The sequence below is a fragment of the Protopterus annectens genome, chromosome 6.part1, assembly GCF_019279795.1.
Source record: "Protopterus annectens isolate FY-2018-M chromosome 6.part1, PAN1.0, whole genome shotgun sequence".
In the NCBI taxonomy this organism is placed as follows: domain Eukaryota; kingdom Metazoa; phylum Chordata; order Ceratodontiformes; family Protopteridae; genus Protopterus; species Protopterus annectens.
This window is the reverse complement of record NC_056738.1, coordinates 272561304-272586758: the sequence shown is the minus strand read 5'-3', so window position 1 is coordinate 272586758 and position 25455 is coordinate 272561304. Positions and strand designations below refer to the sequence as shown.

The following is a 25455-nucleotide window of genomic DNA, read 5'->3' as shown; positions in this document are numbered from 1 at the left end:
AAATGGACCAAAAATGTGATGCAAAAATATAAAACAGCCACACAATACAGCTGGAAACCTATCAAAGAAGGGACACTTTTTTTAATATTAGTACTGCTAACTTGAGCAGCTGACAAAATAAAAGAATCTACATGCATTTCTGAAACAAAAGTAATCTATAACTGATTTTTACAGTTATTTCTTAATTGTAAGCCCTCCACGTTTTCTTCCAAAATTGCCATTTTGCAGCTGGATTATTAGGGGAAGAGCAACATTTTGAGCCAAAATCGGGGACAGTTGAGAGGTTTGGATATGTCTAAATCAATTTATTTGCACATACCTCTCAACCTGTTAATGCAGGAAATCTGGACAAGGTCAAATATACTGGGGGAACATATAAACAGTACTATAAATTGTTGTATAAACTGAGACAATTGATAGAATAACAGGTCTCACTTTAGCATGTATTTTTCTGAAGGTTATGAAGTCTGAAACTCAGTGTCTGTCATGATTTAGTGACTTAATTCCTAAATAATTTGCCAGAAAACCACACATTTTATGAGGAACAAACCAAAAATAAGAAGCAAAAATCTATTCATTGTATGAAAATCTGGACAGTTGATAGGTATAGTTCAGCTGGGTCTGTCTTTGAGTTTGCCACCCTTCCCCCCTCACAAAATCATGGTCGAATGGAGCCTCCCCCCTGCAGCCATTCCAATGAACCATTATTTGGCTATTTCACCCCATTTACCATAAACCCTAATGTGCATACATCTGGTAAATTAAGCAGGGAAGTCATCTTAGACTTATTTTCCTCATGTTTTAAAACTTTCACTATGTTTGCGTCTTGTGAGGTCAGCAGATATGTATGCAATCAATGTATATATGTAATCAGTTTTCAGGAGGGGCACAGCTTGCTCAGAATTGGAATTATACAGTCTTGGTATACACTGATTTTTTTAAAATAATTTGATAGGCATGAAGCATCCATCTTGATTTCCTGTCCTACCAGTCCAAGACCTTTAGTAGCCAGTCAGTCCAGGAAGACCAAATTGGTTTATAGCTTGGACTTTGTTCCTAGATGTCAACACTGTTTTTAGTGTTAATTTTAGTCTTTTAAAATATTCCTTACTATGTTTTATTAGCATTTGTTCATGTTTTATTGTTGATCTTTAATTAATTCCCAAATATTTGTACACTCCATCTTGCTCAAGTTCTTTTATATCACTTTTCTGTCCCAGTCTAATGTTTTCTTGGTGCTGCAGCTTTCCTGCTCTAAAGATTGCTTTTGCACATTTATCAAGACAAAATTACATTCTTATATCATCTGAAAACTTTTTGACCACTTGCAGTTGTGCTTTTAGCTTCTCATCTGATGAAGTATATAGTTTTAAATCATCTGCAAAAAGAAGGTGAGAAGTCTTTACATGTTTTTTTCTTGGAGCCTAAGTGTAGCCATGACCTAATCTATTAAGTAGACAGCTTAATGGATTAAGTGCAAGACAAAAGAGTCACCCTGGACTATCCCCCTTTGAATTTTTATCCCTGGAATAATAATTTGTCCTTTATCATGCCTTAACTGCAGAGTGGTTACCCACTGTTTTATGGTCACTGTAATGTAATCGATCAGTATAGAGTGTCTCTTGTACATTTTAAGCACTCTTAATTTCATGAATGTGGGATACAGTCAAATGCTTTTTTTGTAGTCTCTCCATGCCATACTTAGATTCTTTCCCTTTTTACAGTTCTCCATTATTTCTTTATTTAACAAATGATCCTTTATTCCATATGACTTTCTTTTGTTACCCCTTTGTTCTATTACCATGATTGGGTTTTCTTGTAAAAGACTATAAACTCAATTCCAGTGTATAGTTTATACATCATCAGAAGAAAGTTATTGGTCTACAATTTTTAGGATAGCTTGCAGGTTCAGTAGAAGTATTGTTTTTCCTGTTATTAACTAGGTTGGTGTCTGTTTGGGGTGTGCTTATAAATAGTTCTTACTCTTAGATAAATCTTCATGTAAAGATGTTAATACTTTTAGCCAGACGTTAGGTACTGCATCTGGGCCTAGAGTTTTCCAGTTAGGAGCTTTTCTTAACTTTGTGTCAGTTTCTCTGGCTGTTACTTCATCCCATTTCATATCCATTACATTTGAGCTTTTTATTCTTTCTTTTACTTCTTCAATCCATTCAGCATCGTTGTTAAATTCCACAGGATCTTCACAGATAGTTCTGCAAAATGTATCTATTTCTTTTTTTGGTGGTGTTTCTATTCCTTTTGCCTTGTTTCCCAATTCTCTATAAATCTTTTTAGGGTCATCAAAAGCTTGCTTATTTTGTACTTTTCCTTTATATTTATCTGCATATCTTCTAAGTTTTTTTGCACGTGCTGATATTTTTAGTTTATTATTTGCGATAATGCATGATAGATCCTGATTTGTTCTGATACTACACATTGCTTTTATCATGTCTATCTTTCTGAGTATTTTTGTTGCTCTGTTCCCTCTTCTATGTTCTACTAACACACTTCTTGTCTTAATTGCTTTATAGTTTTCTCTATTTGTTACTTCCATGATGGCATTTGATTACTCCATTTCCTTTCCCTTACTGCCCTGTGTTTTTGTGGTAAGACTTTATCTGTTATTAAATTAGTTGCAAAGTAATGTATCCTATTTACTTCTGTTATATTGCATGAATTTCGATGAACAGACAAAATTACAGTGTTCATTTGTTTTATTAGACTTCTAACTTTTTGGGTTTTATTGACTTTCTGTACTCTATTTCTTTCATTGACCTTAATATGTCTGTCCATCTCTATTAAATCAAGCAAATCTTGTCTTAGATCCTTTTCTTCTAAACTGAGGGCACATTCTTTGATCTTCATTTTCTGTGAGCTTTCTACAGAAAATTCCAGAGTATCTTCTTGTGCCACATTCTCTTCAGTTTCATCCTGTGCCATCCATTGCTCTTTCATATGAGAACTCATTGACCAATAACTCCACAACACTGACTGTGTCAAGAGCTGCCATAGTTTCCTGTACCTTCCCTTGCCGTGCAACTCCAGTTGAACTTTTTTACTGGTTTCCTATGGAAGGTTCCAAACTATCTTCATATGGCAACTGATCAGATGTTTCCTGCTCCACTAGTTTCTCCTTAATTTGGGGATCTGTTGCTCTATCCTATTGTGGTATTATCAGAGTTAGATTTTCTACACTAAATTCTTCACTTTGCAGGTCATTAGTAATCTCAATTTTTATTTCTTTAATGTCTCCATTACTAATCCTCTTTTCTACTTTTCCTCTGTTTTCTTATTTTTTTTGTATTGTATTTTTCTGCACCTTCCTGTCTTTGTTATCTTGTGCATTTTATCTGTGTTCTCTCTCCTCAGGCCTGAAATGCTGCTGGAGTACAACGTATCATTTTTTATTTTTTTTATTTTTTGCATAAACAGGTTATGAGCTGTGTTGTAATAATTACACATGGGCTTGGGATTACAGCTTCCTTGTTCCATCTTCCTTGTCAGTTGTGTTGTTAGGATTGGTGAGTCCCGTACATATGGCATGTCTATATCAATTATACTTCTGGATCCCTGGATGCTGTATTTGGTTTCTATAACCAGATCATTGAGTGAATAATGCCATTTGGCTTCTCATGAAGAAGTGAGTTCACCTTCTCCTGTTACCACATCACAGCTAGAGAGCTATCGAGCTTAGTTCCATGGATACACTTGTTTTCTTCTTTGGAGGACTTTGAACTAGTTGCATATGAATAATGAAAAAAAGTATCTCCCTTTTGTAAGACAATGTGCTTCTTCATCTATTTGATCCTTTGAACTGAGATATGTTTAATCTAGTCATGTAGTTAAATGATTTCTTCTAAGTCTATCCGTCTATCCTCAACCCCTTTTTCCCATTTTTGCACATGGAGTCAGGATGTCACTTCAATAGTGAAAATCATCTCGAGCCAGGTTTTACATCACTGGGTGGCTAACCCTGCCATGGTAGTTCTTCCATACCCCTCACTCGCACATGCACTCACACCTATGGCCAATTTAGAGTGTCCAATCGACCTACTTCATGTCTTTGCAGTGTGGGCAGAAACTGGAGCACCAGGAGGAAACCCATGTGACAACAGTGAGGACATGCAGTCTCCACACAGAAGGCACCCCAGCCGAGAATTGAACCAGAGAACTTCTTGCTGTGAGGTGACAATGCTAATCACTGCACCACTGCACCTGCCCTACAGTCTACTACAGATGAAAACTGGTTTTAATTTGCAACTTGTTAACTGCTACAATCCCTCAGTTAAACTTTAAAGGATTTCAAGGTTTAACACAGCTTCACCTGGCTGTGGCTGTATATGAAGCTTCATTTTTCAGCTATGGCTTCAGTGGAAATTGCTGCATGTGCACATCGAGCTTTATTATTCAGCCATAACTTAAGTTAAAATTGCTGCATGTGCTTTTTAGATGCCTTAGATGGCTACCCTACATGTTCTCAATAACAAGTTGATTGGGTTCTCCCTGATCAAAACTGTTTGAATTTACCTCTGACTGTAGTTTGCCATAATCTGTAGAGTTATCAGGATAGGAGTTTCAGTGATTTTGCTTTGTGCTGTTTTAGGGAGTTTCCTTTTCCTCATTACTTTAAGACTATCACATTATATATATATATATATATATATATATATATATATATATATATATATATATATAGATTCACTTCAGAAGCTCGAATCCCCAAAATCTCGAATTTCATATAATCCAGACCATAAGATCGAGTTTTGGAAACTCGAACTTCTGAAATGAAACCATAAAAAGAAAAAAAAAAAAAAAACCTTAAACACCGCTTTTCCAGGGGGGCTTCACCCCCCTGCACCCCCCCATGTGGGAGGCTGTGCCCCCCACACCCCCCTACTTAAATATATCAACTCTGAGACATGCTACAGTGGGGAAAATGGAAATCTCCATCTTGCGCTGTATGCGGAAGCGCAAAAAGGGAGATTTCCCACTTCCTGTCAACACCGCAGAAAAGATAAAAACATTACGTGCACACAGACTGTACAGGAATCCTTGCCTCTGTGTGCACGTAACGTTTTAATATAAGTAAGGTCTTATTTTTTTAACACTTTACATATTCAATTTACTGAAATCTCAATCATATGGCTTCGACCATATGAAATTCGAGATTTCAGTAATTCGATTATGTGAGGTGTTCCCATATATATATATATATATATATATATATATATATATATATATATATATATATATATATATATATATGTGTGTGTGTGTGTGTATATACTACAGCAATGCTTACAAGAATGAGTACTTTTTGTACTGTTAAATAAGAGCAAATGCTCAGAAAAGCAAAAGCTGTGTTTGTATGTGTTTCAGCCCGCCGGCTGCTTTCTATGAGAGATTGCATTGCAATGCAAATGTCAGCACGTCATGTACTGAGGAATTTACTGAGAGCATGCAAGCAAATTCACACCTGCTAATTATATACACTATCTCCATGATCATTTTATTATCTTTATAATATACATTTTACAAAATTCTGTTATAATGTAAAGGTACAATGGAAAAAATCCTATTTGTCAATAATTTGTAGATTTTACACTGTTGAGAGCTAGATACAGATGTACTAATTACAACTTGCTCAGACAGTGGGTATTGTTTATTTAAGGGACCTCTTTCTCTTTATTTCCCTGCACCCTTTCGCCTTGATACGCTGTCACTTAATGACTTCTGTTTTGTTAGCTGTTTGGGCATTTATAAGTTTGGGGCAAAGTGAGCTAGGTTTAATTAACCATTCCTTTCACTAGTAGATAAAAAGACTGAAAAAGATGGATTATAGAAGGATGTAATCTTACTTAATATCTCATTTCATCCTTGATCCATGTCAATCTGGTTGTCGTTTGGGACATAGCACTGAGACAGCTTTTTGAAGGGTCAAGAGAGACTTTTCTGGTTAGAGATAATTTATTATGTTCCAACTTTGCTCTTAATATTTCTGTGGCATTTGAAAAACTGGAACTTTGAATCTTGTTTGTCTTCTGTGTGCTTAGTGAGGATTTAATGATACAGTTTTGCTTGTGTCTTATATTTTGGAATACTATCATTGGGTGGTCTTTGTGATGAATTCATTCCAAAATCTCCCATTGGCTTGCAGCATTCCACAGGAATTAGTTACTGCTCCTATATTGTTCACTCTGCATGTTCTTTCTTTTAGTGTTGTCTTATTACGAAGACGTGCCCATTATCATGTTTGCATCAGTGATGCTAACATCTAACCTATCTTTTTTCTCAGGACTCAGTCTAAGAATTTAAGCTTTTTGGAGAACAGGTTATCTGCACTTTTGAACTGATTAAAACACATATAACTACAAGTTAACCCAACACAGATGGAGGTGTTGTCACTGTCCATTTATTCCAGGCTATTTGTCTCTTCTTAATGTTTTTATGGAAGAATAGATTAAAACTAACACCAGGTGCAGAGCCTTGCAGTGAACTCTTGTCGCTTTACTTGAACGCACACCAAACTATAGTTAGAATAATTTTGATAAAAAAGACTTACTCGTGAACGAATAAATAAATAAATAAATTGATTAGTAAACAATGGCTGCAGTGTTATCTTTGCAATGCTCCCAGTTTTAAAGGCTCAAAACTGAGAGCATTGCAAAGATGACACTGCTGCCATTGTTTACAAACAAATTTATTGATTTATTCATTCATGATTAAGTATTTTTATCAAAATGTTTCTAACTCTAGTTTGGTGTGAATTCAAGTTAAGTGACAAGAGTTTAAAATTATTTCAAATTATTTAAAATTATCTATTCAGGTATTTGGGTTGCTATTGTATATAGTTAATTTTTAAATTGGTAATTTTTATTGTCTTTGACTTAGAATTTTCACAGGGGTTCAGCTGTCACATGATTTTAAGTTGCTCACATGATTCACCTGTCACATGATTTTAAGTTGCTCACATGATTTGAAAATGCTGGTCATATGATATTTTAAAGATGTATTTAAATGCTGTCAGGCCATTTTATGTTAATCTGATGAAGTTTTATTATTGAATAAAACAAAAGTGCTTATCAACAAGTTTTGGATTGCCAGAGCTGCTTTGTTGGAATCTCTGCAACCTTGCATGTGTGGTTTTATTAGTTTTTTGTGTTTGTATTTGAATAATTCAAACTTCCCATGTCAAATAAGAACATGTCATCTAGGAAATGTAACTACTTGTCAACATATTACCAGACTAGGGATTCAATTCAAATATAAAACTGACCTTCCAAAAGCATATCACTTCTACCCATTGTGTTTAACTTTAGTGTCATCCTTCAAATTAGATGAAATTATTTTTAAGCACCATTTCCATAATACTTGCAATAATATTAATATCCCTCTGGGGTAGATCATTTTCCATTAATAATGCCTCAGTAAACCTATTCATTCCAGTGGCATGTGATATTACTAAGAACAGGTCCTTAACATGAATAGTTACAAAAAAAAAAGTTCCAAAAATACACAGTCAGTTGTAAGTCTCAAAAAATACAAGGAACCTTTATGTACCTGTAATTTATCATATTTTTTAACATACCACCCACAAATTTCACTATTGCTTTTGGTTTGTAAACCCTCAGATGCAGCAATTGACCTCAAGTGTGTGCCTTAAGGATTTCAAAAATAGAAGGACTTACTGGTTTCTTAATTAAGTTGCAAATGAAAGTCGTTGTTCAGATGAGGATCATATAAACAAGAATCTGATCTTATATAATCTATATTTTTGGATTGTGAACTGAAACACTCACCCTAATTTAAAGAATCCAACCGTTTTGGAATAAATAAAACTGTTTATAATAACAACTCCCCAATCCTTGCTGGGTTTATAATACAAATGGATCTATCAGATTTTAGAACCACTAAAAATGTTCTGTCATTACTAGACATATTATAATATGTAAGGCTCTTGTCTTTTAATATTACCCTTATATCATTTTTATGAAGCTTTTCATACAGTGCTACAGGGGGGTTCAACTCCACATTTGCACCACAGTAAAGTGGAGAAAATGAAAAAAAAAACTCTGAACACCACTATTCTGGCTTGCAGAATACAAGACAATGCAATAAACCTGACTATGACCTTAAAGTTTCAGAAAGAAAGCTCTTCATCTAAACATCCACTGACAGACAGTAGGCAAGCCCAGTATGCCAGAGTATGTGAGTAAAGTGGTTATGTATGCCTAAGTGTAAAGGAAGTATTTCAACCCCCTTAATGATTCCTGAATAAAAAAAAGGAAATTAACTTCCTTAGTTCATTTGTATAATGTACCAAATATATTAGGTCTGCTCTCAAGGATTTAAATGTAACTCGGTACTGAATCTGACTGGATCACTTGGCTACTTCGGACCATGGTGCCTAGACCATAGTAAGCTATATCTGATTTTTTTGATGGAGAAATATGTACAGTTTGAATAAAGATAGTCCATTAAATGCATATTCTGGACCGGTGCTGTATTGTGCATCCTGAGCAGAGGTCTTATTACCCAAAATGTAAACAAAGTATAATAAAAAATATCAGACTGTGATAGGGAAATACATATGAACCATTGACTTTGATTTGTATTTATGTACAAAAGACTATATGTCAATTCCCCATCAACATTTCATAATAAAAATGCCAGAGAATTATAATAGTGCACTCAGCTGCAAAATGCATCTACAACTGCAATTCTACCCATGATGGATTTAAATGCATCTTAATGTTGAATTTTCCCTAATCAATTTCATTATTTCAGGCATAGGATTTGAGCATTTACATGTTATAATTACATCCATTTTCCATAGAAATCTATATGATTTTTACCTCTGATGTAAAGAAAAAAACAGTAAAGGTATGATCTGTTGCATTATGCACTTTGAGCAGAAGTCCTATACCTCACATAGAAATGGAATATATTGCAAAAGGCCAGAATATGACATTGAAATGTCACATATAACTCTTCTTTGTGAACTTCTGAGTTTAGTTTTAAAGAACAATGTTTTCATTTTCCAGAAACAACTTTACATTCAAGAAAAAAGCTGTAGCCATGGGTACACCCATGGCCAACAACTATGCCAACACTGTAATGTTTAAATGGGAAACAGAGAACATTTTGAACAATAACCCATTCAAGGAGCATGTAATGTTCTTTAAACATTTTATGGATGACTTATTCGTTATTTGGCAAGCGGGTGAAATATTCCTTAATTGCTTTTATAACTACATATCTGCTTCTACTCAATTTCTCACTTTTAAGAAAGAAAGTTCTAATAGTGAGATTAATTTCCTGGATATTAAGTTATTTAAGACTATGGACAGAAGGATTGACACCACCTTGTATAAAAAAACAGTGAAGGGTAATACTTACATCACACAAGCATGCATCCCCTTTACATGTTTAAAAAATAGTGAAAAAACAGATTCTTAGAATTGCAAATCTGAATACCTGTGATGCTTTAATGAATGAACAGCTTAATTCTGTAGCTGAAGATTTTACTAAGAGAAGATATGATGAGACACAATAACATAAAGCATGATATTATTGCAAAATGTAACAATGAAGCAAAGCCTATGTTTCATAATAATGAAAATACCAATAATATTGTACATAAAATAAATTGCAATGCATGCTTATTCCTAATCACAATATGATAGCAGTTAAGGAAATAATAATGACATATTGGCCAATGCTTATGGAAACAACTCAGTTAGGAAATTTCATCAGTGGAAAACCTGTATTTGGTTATAAAAGAATAGCAAATTTGAAGAACAAACTTTGTTATAAAGAACAACCAAAACTAACTGCTCATTTCACAAGTTCAAGGAAAGGGACCTGCAGATGTACCAAATATGTCTACTGTCAACATATAGACGCTAATAAATCCTTTAAACATCAACTATTAAATTCTAATTTCTTTATAAATACTTACGGAAATTGTTGACTCTAAGAATGTGATTTATACGGCTATGTGTCCACAATATCCTACATTTTATGTTGGAATGACCAACAGGAAACTCAGAGAGAGGATTGTTAATCATATCTTGGACATTAATAGACAAATCAGTATGAATGCTTTATACAGGCACTTTAAGGATACTGATGTGACACATGATTTTAAATCTGGAATTTTACAGATTATACATAAACTTTTATATGCGGGTATCGTAAAGCATCTTACAGAATGAGAAGAAGTTACATGGATTTTAAGATTTAATGCACACGCTTCATCTGGTTTAAATGAAAGTCTTTCTTTAAAACTTTATTTACATAACTTACAACAACAGGTGCTGTAGATCACATGATTTCACTTTTATTTAAATACAGGAAATTTAATATAATGAAGAATCAGCCCGAAGAAGCCATAAGGGTGAAATTTTAGCTTGCATTTTGGATAATTTTTAATTGAAGCTGACTTTTATCTTTAGATGTGGTTCAGGTTCTTTTCTTCTTCTTTCGGCTTTTTCCCGGTTAGGGGTCGCCACAGTGGATCACTTTGTCCACACATTGAATGGCAGTGGAGTTTTACGGTGTCGAGTTGCCAGCCTGGCACCCAACCTTAAAGAAGGCACACTCACACGCACACCTAGGGCCAATTTAGAGTGTCCAATCCACCTGCAGCGTGTCTTTGGGATGTGGGAGGAAACTGGAGCACCCGGAGGAAACCCACGTGACCACAGGGAGGACATGCAGACTCCGCACAGAAGGCACCCCAGCCGAGGATCGAACCGGAGAACCTCTTGCTGTGAGGCAGCAATGCTAACCACTGCACCACCGTGGCCGCCCTAGATGTGGTTCAGGTTATTCTAGTTTATTTTGCATTGTGCCTGTTTGGATTACCAGATTTATTGCCAGGAAGCGTCTTGTCTCTCTTTTTCATATTTAACATATCCTGTCAGCATGCAGATGTCGCTTTGCTTCTATACGCATCAGCTACTTTCCACGATACATTAATGATATATTAAATAAAGTTAATATTAATAATTATTATTTTCTTTTGTCTATATCTGTCATCAGTTGGTTACTAATTGACTCAATGCTTGCATAGCTCTCCACCCCCTAAAGTAATGTCAGAATTATGCTGCCCTTCTGATATAGTAATTCAAGTATGGGAAGTATTTCATAAATGTTATAAGCTTAGGAAAAAATTTTCAGTGACTGAACCCCTGAGCATCTAAAAGTAATGATTTTACTTGGGATACCTGCCATTTCCTGTCAGCTTGCATATGCCACCTTACTGTCCAATACATGTACTGTTCAAAAGATATTATTCTGAATATCAGAATAATGTTAATATTATTGCAATGTATACCAAGTAGTTTTGTCTGACAGTATTTCTCTTACCTAACTATGTTTGGTAACATTTGTACTATTACTCACTGTGTTCAGTATGCCACCAAACTTGCATTGCTTCCTTACACAACATATTATCTTTAATTGTAGATTATCGCTAATGTAATGTTAATAATTTGAGCTTCAAACAAATGCTTATTTTACTGAATATCTTCATATTACCTGACATGTTTTGCTCTATTTTTTTAGTAACACTATAAGTTTTCTGAAGAACAGACAAAAAAAAAAAAAAATCAGACATTAATCTGGACATTCTGCACAAATGTGGATGGCTGAGAAGTATGGTTAAAGATGCAGTTGTTAAACAAGCAGAGTGCTTATCTAGTGAAACCAACAACGAAGAGTTGTTTTACTATTGAGAAGTGAAATACAAGATTGGATGTACTTTTGAGAGTTATGAAGATAGCATAATTTAAAAGGCCTTTATCCATGTTACTGAAAATAAAATCAATTACATGGAATACTGCAGTAACATTGTTGAAACCAGGTCTAAACTCATGTTTGACAGTGAACAGGATATTATTTTTTATATGAATATCATTTGTTCCTCAAATGGTTTCTCAAACATTTTTGGTAAAAGTGTTATGTTTGCAATAAGTTCTGCTGAGTTGAGTTAGGGATCTTAGGAGGATACAAAGGCAGATTTGCACTCAGTAGGAATTATTCTTACTCAGACTAAGAGGATATAGATGAAGGTAAAAGGTTGTGGAATGGATGTTTCATTTTTTAAGAACTTGAGAGTTTTTTGGAAGATGAATTGGTATGCATTTTATGAAGGGAGTAAACAGAGTTAGAGGTAATAACTCTGAAGTGGAAACAAAGCAGAGATGGTAGGAGTGGAGTTTGGATGGAGATAGTGTGTGGGGGTGTGAGTCAGTATAGTAAAGGGAAATAATCACTGTGGAGTGTTTTATATGAAATCAGTACTGTCTGCTTGCATGTAAATTTGCACAAAACCTACAGACACATACCTTTTGCTCTAGTATGTTTTCAAAGAACACCAGGGTTATTCAAATATTGTGCAAATGATGACAGTAATGTAATAAAACTAAAAAAGTCAATAAATAATAATAGTAGTAATAATAATAATAACAATAACAGCAAAAGAAAATGCAAGGTACCCAGATATGGAACAGAATAGAAGTAACAGTGTAGTTTAGACAAAGAGCAAGAAATAAATTTATGAGGTACTTTGAATGTGAGGTAGTTATATGGCGTACGGAACTTTCAGAAGCAGGGAATTAGTGGTCTAAAAGAGATTGAGGAAGCTTCAGGAAAGAATACATAAACTAGAGCTGGCACTGGATTGGGACTCAAACTAGAAACAGAAGACTGTAACTGGAGAAATGGGAGGAAAGAAAAGAACCTACTGTTTAGAATTGTATAGAAGAAGGTGTGGAGGAGAAACACTAAGTCTGGAGGACACGACGTGAGGCTATCAGAGGATTACAGGCACATTTGGTGGCATAAAGCAATGAGAAGGTGTAAGATGCAACAAAATATACATATAGCTATACAGTGTTCCAGGTGAAGAAAGCTAAAATGAAGGAGGGCAGATATGGAAAATGATGAAGAAGAAATTGAGACAAAGGTAGACATATACAAGCCAACTTCACAAGGATAGCAAGAGGAATTAGCCAATGGGGACAATCAGACACATAGGAGGGGCACATGTTAAAGTTGACAGCACTGCGGAGAAGGCCTGAAGGGAGAATACAGAAGAAATGAGAAAAGAATCACAGCTGCAGCACAGAAAGACAGGCAACCAGCACTGATATTAACAGAAGTTGGTTTAGTCAAACTGGTGGGAGACAGGCTGCAGAAAGGAAGGGCAGTTGCATGGAACAGAAATGAAGGAGATGCGAGCCAGCATGGAGCCAGAGAGCAGTGTTTTTGGTAACTGGAAACTCTGCCACCAAGGAGAGTAGGAGTCTTAGTAAGGGAGAAAGGAGGGAAAAGATTCATAACTACTTTACAAAAAACAAATAATCTCTGGAAGTCTTCACAGGACCTATCATTTCATAATGTCAATTTTATACTAACACTCATGGCTTGCAAGTGTATTACATGCTGCAAAACTGATGTAAATATGTAAGATATGTCCTAGTTCCATAACCTTTAGCAATCACTCATTAATAACTGCAGCCCTGTGCATCCCATGCTGTGTCAATATGCATGCCTAGCAAATGATTCACGTGTTAATTAGGGCCAGGTTGTATGATAAATGTCTATGAATCACAGCCACAATCATTTAAGAGGCAGCAAATGCATGAAAATGCCCAAATGCCCTGCTCATTGTAACCCTTTTGCAGAAGGGCTTTCAAGGGTCTCTGTGGCTGTTGGGCTGGAAAAAGGTGCTTTTACTATGAGCTACTTAAGTAATAGTTGATTCACTACATTGTTAGTGTTCTGCTAAGGATATTGGGATGTGAATTAATTTTATTTGTTGATGGAGCGTGCCAAAGGCAGGCCAACTGTTTTATTGGTTTTATTAATATCATCTCAGTATCCTTGCTAGCATCTCAAATGACCCATGACAGAAATATCAGTTTATAAAGGGGCATCAGATGTAATGCAGTGCAATACTAGAATATAGCATAAAAAGAACAATTCAACTGAATTAACAAGCTACCGTCCAATTGCCATACTATCCTCCCCTATCAAAAGTCCTTGAGAAATGTGTACACTCCCAAATACTAAACTATTTACTAACTAACAATCTCCTGGTTGAAACACAGCATGGATTCCACCCAAACCATAGTACCACTACTGTCCTTGTCAGTTTTACCAATACTTTAAATCAACAATGGAACAAAAGTAATCTTGTCTCTACCATATTCTTGGACCTTTCCAAAGCCTTTGACATGGTCTCAATTCCACATCACTAGCCATACTCTCAGAACTCAAACCACACAACTCCACAATATCATGTTTCAAAGATTACCTCTCAAACTGTCAACAAGCCGTAAAATGGGAAAACATCCTTTCTCACCAACAACCTACATAAAGCCAGCCTCTATACCAACCTGGTCCAATATGCTAATGAGTCTACCCTAATCTGCTATGCACCATCGCTCCAACAATTCCAATAAATCACCCAAGAATCCTTTTCAGCAATAGAAAAATGACTGTGTGACTCACAACTACTACTCAACCCACCCAAAAAAAAAAACAACTAATGTTTATTCCATCCCTCTAAAGCTATTGACCCAATTCCATTATTTAAAATAACATCATCCAACAATACCCCTATCACACCCGTTACTCAAATTAAACTATTAGGAGTAATCCTAGATTTGAAAAACATGTAGCTCAAGCCATCACAAAAGTTCACAAAAATATAGATACCCTCATAGATGCAAAAATGACCTAACCTTTGAAAGAAAAGTCACCATTGCAAGAACCCATCTACTCTTCACACTACTGTATGCCTCCTTGGTACTAATCAATCTAAACAAAAGTGGCCTAAATAAACGATCTGCTGTGACAAAATAGCAGAATTCACCACCGACTTCCCCTACTTATCCCACCATTGCTAATCCCTTAAAATACTATGCTGAATAGAATTACAAAACCTACTAACTTTTAACCAACTTACAATAGCCCACCAAATCCTCTATCACCACCAAAAAACCCAGCCATACAGGGACTACTACACCACTACACCAGCAACTGTCCACTAAGAAGTACTAATAAAGCACTGGTTGAAATTTCAAAAAGCAAATATAACTCTGGGGACTCCCTGTATGCTACTGCTGTCACAAAAACATGGAATACACTTCCCCTAGATATCTGGTCACTAGAAAATATACATGACTTTAAGAGCATTTTTAAGTCTCACCTATCCAACTTATAGACATGCTCCTGCATGAGCCCTGGGTAAATCCTACCAATACTCCTATTCCCACCTCCTCTCATTCATCTCAAAGCTGTCTCTTCCAGAACTACTATCCCCCAATAGCAGCCAGAATGAATATTAGCATTATTAGTTCTACATACTCTTAAAGTTTACTGTGTGTGGCTACAGATGTATCCATTATATACATTCACCACCATATGCAGTCTTGACTATATTTTTACTATATGTATAGATTTGTGTAGCTACAAAAGTGTGGTGCATTTTTATATTGCCTGTATTACTCTGTGCATTATTATTGTGTGGTAGTGCAAATGTTACTTTTTCTTATTGTCTATTTTATTACTGTATAGAGCTATTCTCCCTGGGCCTCCACTGAAAACGTGCATCTCTGCCCAGTCAGATTTTTTCTTGGTAAACAAATGGAAAATAAAATAAATAAATAATTCACAACTCACATGAGATATCTGAACATGGCATGCCCAGATTTTCTGGCATAATTTACCAATTCTTACTTTCAACTACGTCATGTAAGTCACTATATTTGAATCATGCATTGATCTTTTCAATGACCATGAAGGTTTGCATACTTTGTCTTTTTTGTATATGGTATGCAGGCCTTCTTTTAGAATTGCTCACACTTAAGTACGTTCTGTAAGCCTGGAACAGATCCTAGCCTTTGTCACGAATTGTTTTGGATTGCAGCCCAATATGTATATCAGTACTCATTAGCCATTTGTACAAAAAATGCAATACACTGAAATATGGATTGTGACAATTTAGAATTTGACCACATTTTGATGACTTTTTTTGCAAACAATACATAGTTCTAAATTGTGTATAAACTAGAATCAATATTATCATTTACATATGGTTTGTAATTTTATTTGAAATGTATTATTAATTTTTCTGTTCATGTTTGTATAGATTGACTTATGAGTTCATATTTTTACTTTTCAAGTCTGTTTCTGAACACAGCATGTTACCGTTGTTGACCTGACTATGCTTACAAGCCAAAGGAAACTGATATTTTCTTGCTAAGACTATAAAATTATACAGTTATACAAAGGAAGCACTTAAAAGTATGGATGTTTAATAATATATTTTGCTTAAATTAAATAACTATTTTCATTTTTACTTAAGCAACAGATACAGATTCTGGTATTTATGAATATAGCACAGAAGAATACAAGCATTCTGTGCACTATGTTTATTATGCTGACTTCAGTACATGGACTCATAGACATGGATCATATTGCTGAAATCCATCATATGAAAGACCTAGAATGCCTTTGAACTGTATACATATGGCAGTCCTATCCTAAATTCATTGCTAAGCACTGTGACTGTTTCTTTCATTGCAATTCCAGCAAGATTCACTACAGTGCTATAATGAGACAGCTGAATGCAAAATAAGTAAAAACAAACAAACAAACAAACAAACAAAAAAAGCATACACGTATCATTAATAGTCAGTCTGTGAAGTACTCTATAACAGAATGTCTGGGCTAAACAAAATGTGTTGTGTGTTTGCAGTCTTATTGTTGCATGCAGTAAATTCAGATTCATTGCAAAGTCTGCTGTTACCCATTATTGATGGGGGGGGGGGGGTACTGCTGAAATCCTTATAGACTTTGTTGGGGCCACACATATTAAAAACGTTGTCCTGTTTGTTTCCATTTCTTGAGCAGAAGAGCAGGTCACCATGGCTCTCAAATGTCCTTAATTGCCTGGGTGCACCCATTTTTTTAAATCAAAATACAACCTCATCCACAGCCACCTGTGGAGGTGCTGAGCCATTTCTTACACACTCAGCATAGCCTGTTGCCATGGGTATATGTTGTTTTGGAATCTAGTGCAGTGTGGATCAGTTCATTTCACTAATTTGCCCACCTGTATTAAGTTAAAAGGTAGAATGAGGCAGCTTAGAATGTACTAACCTGTCCATATTATAATTAGCATATAGTTAACTTCTGTGGTTTTAGTATAGATTTTTATATAGAATATCTTATTTTACTCTTTTGATAAGTAGGCTTTATTACCATTCTTGACCTATGTCAGCAAACAAATGGAAACTAATTTTCCTTAGATAAAACTATGCAGTTATTCATTTATACAAAAATAATACTTAGCGATGCTTTAACATTTCTTTTTCTTAAAATAAGTAACTATTTTTTTACTTTAAGTAAGAGTTATATATGCTGTTCATTGGTGACATCTGCAGCACTTTTCATTAGGAGCTATTGAATATTTAATTTGGCACATGTTCTGCTACCTCAGTTTTTCCATGTGGAACTTAAATGTGATATTACAGATATAACGTTGGTCACTGACATTCCTTTTTCAGCTTGTGATATATGTACTTGTAGCCTTTTATGGCGTTATTATTGAAAAAGATAAATTTAAAAAGGTGATATACACACTGGGTATAGAAGTGAATCATAAATTAGGACATTGGATAAGAAACACTTCACTAAACATTTGACTCTCAATAAACTGGTGGAATACCAATTCATACCTCTCAACTGTACAGATTTTCACTGAATGTCCAGATTTTTTCTTCATATTTTTGGTCTGTTCCTCATACGTTTGCGATTTTCTGTTATTTTTTTTTTTTTTTTTGTGGTAACTCAGTGAAGTCTGAATTTACTAAATAATAACAGGCATTTTAGTTTCTGACTTCATATACTTCAGAAAATGCATGGTAACATAAAACCTTTCAGTTTAGCAACTTTCTAAGTTTCTAAGAACAGTATTTAAAATGCGTCCCTATTTTTGGAGCTTTGCCTCCCCTATTATTTTTGGCTTTCTCCAGAATATTCGTGCTAAGAGGTTAAGAGTTATGCCATAGCGTCTGCCCACATTTTGTGTTGGTACAACTACAGAATAGGCTATTTAAGGTAAGTGGTTTGGGGTTTAGTAGTACAAAGTCTCCTCGTGATGATCAGGAGTGAATCCCACTTTTGCCATACACTTCTTTTGACTGGTTAATTACCCATCACTTGATTTTGATAGGTTTCTTGTTAATGTTCTCATCTCATACATAATAATTACAACTGCAAAAAGGCACCTGTTCAGGAACTGTTCCATGATTACTTAGCATGAAAATGGCAATTCCAAAGATGGAGGTGTAGCAGCCTATATATGTAAGGGTAGTCTGTGGGGTGCCATGGACTTTAGTGTATACATGACAAACTGCTCTCAGCTTTTCTTATTTTAATACTGTGTAAGTGCATTTATACAGAATTTGAAGTACACCCATTTTGTAGTAGCATAACTTCTGGACAGGCCTGTAATTAACAGATGTGTTTTACATTAATACGATTTAACAAACAACATCCAAATAGAATGTACTTGTTATTTTGCTGCAGTTATTAAAATCATACAAGTAGACTGGCCACTTTGAAGGGGGAGTTAGCATAATAGTTAAGATGTTTACCACACAGCCACAGGGTACAGGGTTTGATTCTCACCCTTGAGGGAAGTTGGCTGGGCTTAAAATGACCCAAAATGGCAGCTAGCCTAACATATAAACTATATATATATATATATATATATATATATATATATGTATGAACTTATTTATTTATCATCTCATTTGTCTAAATCTGCTCTAAAAAGAGGTATATTTCAAAATATGAAGCCCTTCTAAACAGTCAAACAAAATGATGGATACATTCTGACTATGTTTTGGTTCTGGAAGATCAGAAAGGCTGTGGGCTTTATTTCCTTACATCTGGTGCTTAGGTTGATTTCCAAATAGTGACAGACACTACAGTGCAACATTGGTGGAAGGAGTCCTCTAGTCGTGAGTTTGCTGTCCTTCAGATAAGACTCTAAAGCACGGTACTGTTTGTGTGAGATAGTGGTAACTCAAGTGGATGAAAAAGATTTCAGACTATCAAAATAAAAAAAAATGATGGATTGTGGGATCTTTTCCGTCCACTACTGTAGGGTAGTCTTTCTTCTAAGCTACAGTTGAAGTAGAATACCCTCTTCTTACAGTAAGTTTATTTATTTGAAAACGTATTAGTAGTCTTTTCATGATTTCTTCTTTTACATAATTTCCATTAATACTCCAGGTGTTGAAGTTGCAAAGTTAGTTTAATAAAGAAGGAATCTTACACTGCATTTTTGATGTTTTGGCTTTACTTTCTGTCTACTTAGAGCTTCCGTATGGTTACACCTACATAGTTATGTCATGGTAGGCTTAAGACAGTGACTTACATACACTAGTAGGGCATTCTGGGTAGTCAACAATAACTGAGCTCCTCAGAAAATCACCTGCTTATTTATACTATAGTTATACAACATCATGTATGTCAATTTTTCATATAAGATGTGCTGCCTGTAAGGCCTGTGCCGGTAGCTTGTCTTTCTGGATGGTAAGAATCTTTTCATGTTGTGGGTAGCATGAACTATAGTACCCTATATACTAATTTAGGTAGTGAGATACCGTGGACTCACTCTTTCATGATGTCACATCTGGAGGTTACAACTTTATGAAAGACCTCAAGGAACCATCCTTATCAACAATTTAAAATGTAAAAGCAACATGCTTTTTAAATCAACAGCTATACGATTTGATATAATGTATTGTAAGAAGTTATTTCCAGCTGCATTAGTTTTTTTACATTGATGCAAGAAAAGGTGATTAAGTTCATAGGTTCATAGATCAATTTAACAGTTTCTTTGAAATTCTGCTTCAAGGGAGAAACTTCTGCAGATTACACCATAGATGACAATCAAGATCACTTGGCATGTCTTGACAATAATCATACCCACTTTATATTGGTGGATGATGGAACCAGCAAGAAATATGGTGGCGAGATATCCCTGCGGGCTGCTCTTGAAAGCCACATCTCTAAAATGGGAGGTAAGTCACTAACAGTATAATGACTTTATCAAAATCTTTCAATATTTTGTCGTGTAGCTATGTCTGTAAAGAAGGAGGTCACTAACACTTTAGTAAAGTATGTTGTTAAAGATACAGTTTCAAAAATGTCTAAAGTATTTTATGTAAAAGGTACATCTCTAGAAAGGATGTAAATTGCTAACATTTTAGAGTATATCTTTTAAGATAAATTATCAAAACGTTCACATTGTTTTATTCAGAAGCAGGTCCTGGTATTGATGAAGATAGTATGCCGATACATAATTGCATCCTGTGCCCTATCTCTAGTACACTGCCAGGCACTACTCTGATTCAAAGCCATGAGCAGTGGTAGTCCCAGAGAGAGCACAGTGACATTTCCCTGCTCTTGAATGGTGCAGAAGTGCATATGGTGCACATTAATGCATACTAGGAGTACCATACTTGGGAACGACAGGCAGCACTGTGTAACCTGACATAGCCATACAGTGCTAGCAATTAAGGCAGCTGCTATCTATACAGCATGCTTTAGCAAGCAGCTTCAGTAACTACTTGGTACAGCATATTGTACTGTAAAGATCACTGTATAGTGCCATTGTCAGTTATTGTGATTTGTAAAAGTATCGTGGTCATTATGCATACTGGTAGAGAATGGTTCATTATCCTATTATGATAATCAGGAGATTGGTTCTTTTGTGAGCATCCATTGGTGAGAGCTCTCCAGCATCACAGTGTGGGGGTGGGACAAAGTAGTGTGTGTAGCAGCTGGTTTGCCTACACCATAGGGGAAAATGATGCTGACAGGGTTTTTCTTTCATGTAATGGACATGTTGGGTGGGTGGGCGGAGGAGTTGTTTTATTTTCACAGAGTTGTTGCTCAGCATGCTATGCTTAACAACATACTGGCATGAGAAAGCAATCACTGCACTGAAGTTCAGCACCATTGTGCATTACATTGTTACTGTTCTTTTGTGCCAGAAGAAACAGAAAACTCTGCACTTGTGCTGGTTTTATGAAAGGATTATAATCAGGGAGTAAACTACATTTTATTTTTATGTTTATTTTATTTACACTTTGCTGTCCAGGTTAGTCCCACTAAACAAGTGGCCTTTTTTCAAGGGAGATCCAAGGTGGTATTCATACTGTCTAATAGAAATTTAGCTAGTGCTGCAGGAAGTGTCTCCTACTCATTTATCCTTGCTACAGCAGTTCTGGGAATTCCAAGATGGAAGAGAGTGCAGCAGAGTTGGGAGAGGAGCAGGAAAAAACTTAGTGAAGGAAGGAAGGAGAAAGAGACACAATAATTGTTAAAGAATTGGAAATCATCTGATTGGCAAGGATGGTGTTTTTTTAAAAGATAAAAGGGATATTAAGGACAGCATTATTTTGCCACTAGCATTTGACATTATTGACATAAGAGCATAAATTCATTTGGCAGATGAAAATTTCTGTGAAGTGACATTCAAAAGCTTTAATTGGCCTAAAAAAGTTATGACTGATACTTAGAAGGAAATACAGTAGCACAGTGGGAAAGACTATTTATTTCAGAGTATCTGACTATAACTAAGAAAAGAAAATAAATGTACAGTTTAGGACTTCAGATACGGGTGAACATGAGTTAAACATTTTTTCATTTACTGTGTTGTAATGTACATGAAATTAAAACATATGGGATGAAGGACATGTATGAAATGGGCATTAGGAAGTATGGGTAACAATAAATGTAAAGCATTAGAAAATTCAGCATATTTCAAATACAAAAAAATTGAATGGTAAGGGGAGATTTTATTTGGGAGTGGGATCAACCTATAGCATGCTATTTCTGTGAGGATAAAAATTATTTAGTAAAAGTCTATAAGAAGAAAAGGCCTTGCCAGTGTGGGACAGGGGACATTTAGCAAAAAACTGTAAACCAAGTTTGTAGAAAATGTACATAATTTGGGTTTGACTGTCCATATTAGAAAATGAAAGAGTGAATACAGATTAAAACGCACAAGAAACACAAGCAGTCAAAAATGTTACTACAGAAGATGTTGAAAGAAAAGCTGGTATGGATAACAGATACCAAAGACAGGATGGAGAATGAGGAAATATTCAGAGATGAAATAACATTTCAAGGTGAGGTTATTAATATGCAAGAAAAAACAGATTTGCACTTTTAGAAAGTGAAGAGAAAAGAGGTAAACAGAGATAGGAGAAGAACAAGATAATGAAAACTCAAATGGGGGGCTTAGAAAAATGAGAACCCCCCCCCCAAACTAGATATAAAATGCTTACAAAAAAGAAAAAAATATGATATAGGAATCTTAGCATTAAATATGAATAACATTGTACATGATATAAGAGGCTGAGTGGTGGTGGAATGGTGTAAAAATAAAAACGGATAGCTTTGCTTGCTAGATACTAGGTGTAACAAAGAATATAAAATGAAAAGAATACAGATATTATGGGAGCAAATTGTTTGGTCAATAGGAAATGAGACATGCCCTTTAACAGGAATTTAGGAAATGAGACATCCTGTAATAGGAATTTTTATACAAAAATGAAGACATAAGAATTCTAGATGTAGCTAGCACCAGTAGGGGTAGTGATATGTGATATGAGAATGAGACAAAATGAGTAAGATTAATAGTGATTTATGTGTATACTACTATGACAAAGAGAAAATAATTGCTTGAAGAAATAAAAAAACATGTAAGTAAATATGTTAGCAGTGATATTAGGAGATTTTAACTGTAACCTGCGGAAAGAAAAGGGAAAAAACAACACAGGATATTAAGATCTTAAGAGAATTAATAAAATGTGGAGATTTAAAAGTAGGAACAAGTGGACATTTTTATAAAAGTGGAATTTTTAAGACTTAAATTGACATGAAAGAAATAGGAAGAGGGGTAGAGATGGCATAATTATTTTATATCATGGAGCAGTATGACCTAGGACAGAGGTAGACTGAAAAATAATTAAAGAAGGAAAATGAACAAAGAAATTAACCGCAGAGTTTAACAAAGAGGACAAATGATGATAAGAGCAAAATAAATATTATGGAAAGATCATATGATAATGAGACCATTTTACAAAAGTTGGACACAGTGGTGGGTAGTGTATAAGTAGAAGAATAAATAAAGAAGCGGAGAGGAATAAAAAATGAAATAAGATGAAATAAGAACTTTTACAGAATTATTAGAAAGATATAGAACAAAAAGTGATAAAATAAGAAACAAAATGACAAATGTATGAAAAGAATAATGAAAAAAAAACAAAACAAAATTGATGTTATATAGTCAAAAATTTTATTCTGAAAGGAAAGAAAAAAGAGGTTTCTTTTCATTCAGAAAAATAAGTAGAATGAGAAAAATAAAGATGGATAATATTTTAGATGGCAAAGGAGACATAAAATGCAAACAAGAACATATTATGGAGGTGGTAGAGACATTTCTAAGAAAAATATATGAAAGAGAGGAAGTGGTTAGGCAAGAAGAATGGAAAGTAAAAAAAATCTGAAAAAGTAAAGAAAGATTTCGAAACTGATATGAATAGAAAAAATAGAGTTGTTGATAAAAGAAGGTAAGACTGAATCAGCACCAGGATTGGATGGTATAAGCTATGAGTATTATAAAGAAATGAATAAAGATGAGCAAGAAGGTTTTTTAAATATTAAAAGAGTGGATGAAGAAAGATAGACTGGAAGGAGATATAGTGTAGTGGGGTCTATATTAGTTCGCTGCAATGCGATTTCAGTGACCACCTAATCATCGACCCCAGTTCAATGAAAAATCATTTCAGTGATTCATTGAATTTACCAAGGGCAAAGAAGTAGATGGCCAACTACTCAACTTTGCCCTTTTCTCCACTGTAGTGTGATCTCAGAGTTGGCATGTATAGTTAGGGGGTTGTAGGGTGAAGCCCCCACATGGATGGGTTCAGTTTGCTTAGATTTAGGTCCGTTGTGCTGAAGGGCAAGTATTTACTTGCCCTTGGTTAATTCAGAGAATCACTGAAATGATTTTTGCTGAATTGTGGTCGATGATCTGGTTTTCACAGAAATCGCATTTTGGCGAACTAATATAGACTCTTGTAGTGATAACATTTGTACAGAAACTGGATGAGAGAGAAAATATAAAAATGATTGGTGACTTATTATACTAGGGAATACTTGCTTTATTATATATATTTAAAAATACTAAAAAAGGGAAGGAGAAATCATTTTATGTGGTAGTAGGAGAAGGGATGTATGGTATAAAACAAAAAGATATGAAAGAAGTAGTAGAAATTATGTTGAGAGAAAATAAAGAAGCAAGACTGATGGCATGTGAAGTAGCTAAAGGATTTGATAAAGTAAGACATGAAGAAATGCAGCAGATTTTAGAGGCATATGGCACAGGAGAAAAATATTAATATAGTAAAAATTCATGGGTACATGTTATGATAAATGGACGGATAGGAAAAATATATATGAAGAGAGGAATAAAACAGGACTATCCAGTGTATGTTTATTAGTATTAGTAATGAATATGGTAGTACAGACATGCTTGTACAAAATTAAGGAGGTTAGACAGGAGATGGAAGGAAAAGCTGTGTTACCAATATTAATGATATATGCAGATAATTTAGTTGTAATAAAAAAAATCAAGTGATAGATACATGAGTTTTTATCAGGAATTAAAAGCTACTGAAAAAGCTGGCTGGCAATTAAATAAAATTAAATGTTAAGGATTTGGTGAGATAAAAATAAATGGAATATATTTCATACATAATCAAAATAAATATTTTAAGAGGGAAATTGAGTATGAAAGTTTAATAATTCAATGGAAAGTGATACTGGACAATTGAAAAATGCTGGCTTAGTGGAAACATTTTTATTGTTTAAAAAAAAAGTCATACATGTTGAATAATTATGTATTAGGAAAAAGTAGAGTATCTGTGGGGAATACATATGTTTCTCATTCAAATGGAAACAGAGCTATTAGATATTTTCTTTTTAGTTTCATTTGGGGCTTAAAGCTGAACACAGTGAGAAGAGGGTTAATTTATAATAAAAAAAGAAAGAAAGTAGTTTGCATTAAAAAAAATCCAGTGGTAGATTTAGCATCTATGCACCTTAGTTTGGGAAATGAAAAGGGTAAAAGAAAGAGAAAAGAAATGATAGGTAAGATGTTATATGGAAAGTATAAAAATGCATGCAAAGAAAAGGGAAAAGAAAAGAGAAGAAAATGAGGATAGGATGGAAGAAATAGAATATGAGAATACATGAAATTATGGCTGTTAGAAGTAAATAATTTTGATGGGAAAAGAATGGGTGAACATGATTGTAGGAGATTTTTGGAGTACCCCTAGAGGAATTAAA

The 25455-nt window shown here is 34.7% G+C and overlaps 1 protein-coding gene across 1 annotated transcript in view; it reads left to right on the top strand.

The window, feature by feature from the left end:
- Positions 1-25455, top strand: part of LOC122805507 (transient receptor potential cation channel subfamily M member 2-like) — a 914064-nt gene that overhangs the window by 148811 nt on the left and 739798 nt on the right. Inside the window, exon 6 of the mRNA XM_044075701.1 lies at positions 19949-20114. Within this exon, the coding sequence (XP_043931636.1) occupies positions 19949-20114 (166 nt within the window). The remainder of the gene's footprint in view (positions 1-19948; positions 20115-25455) is intronic.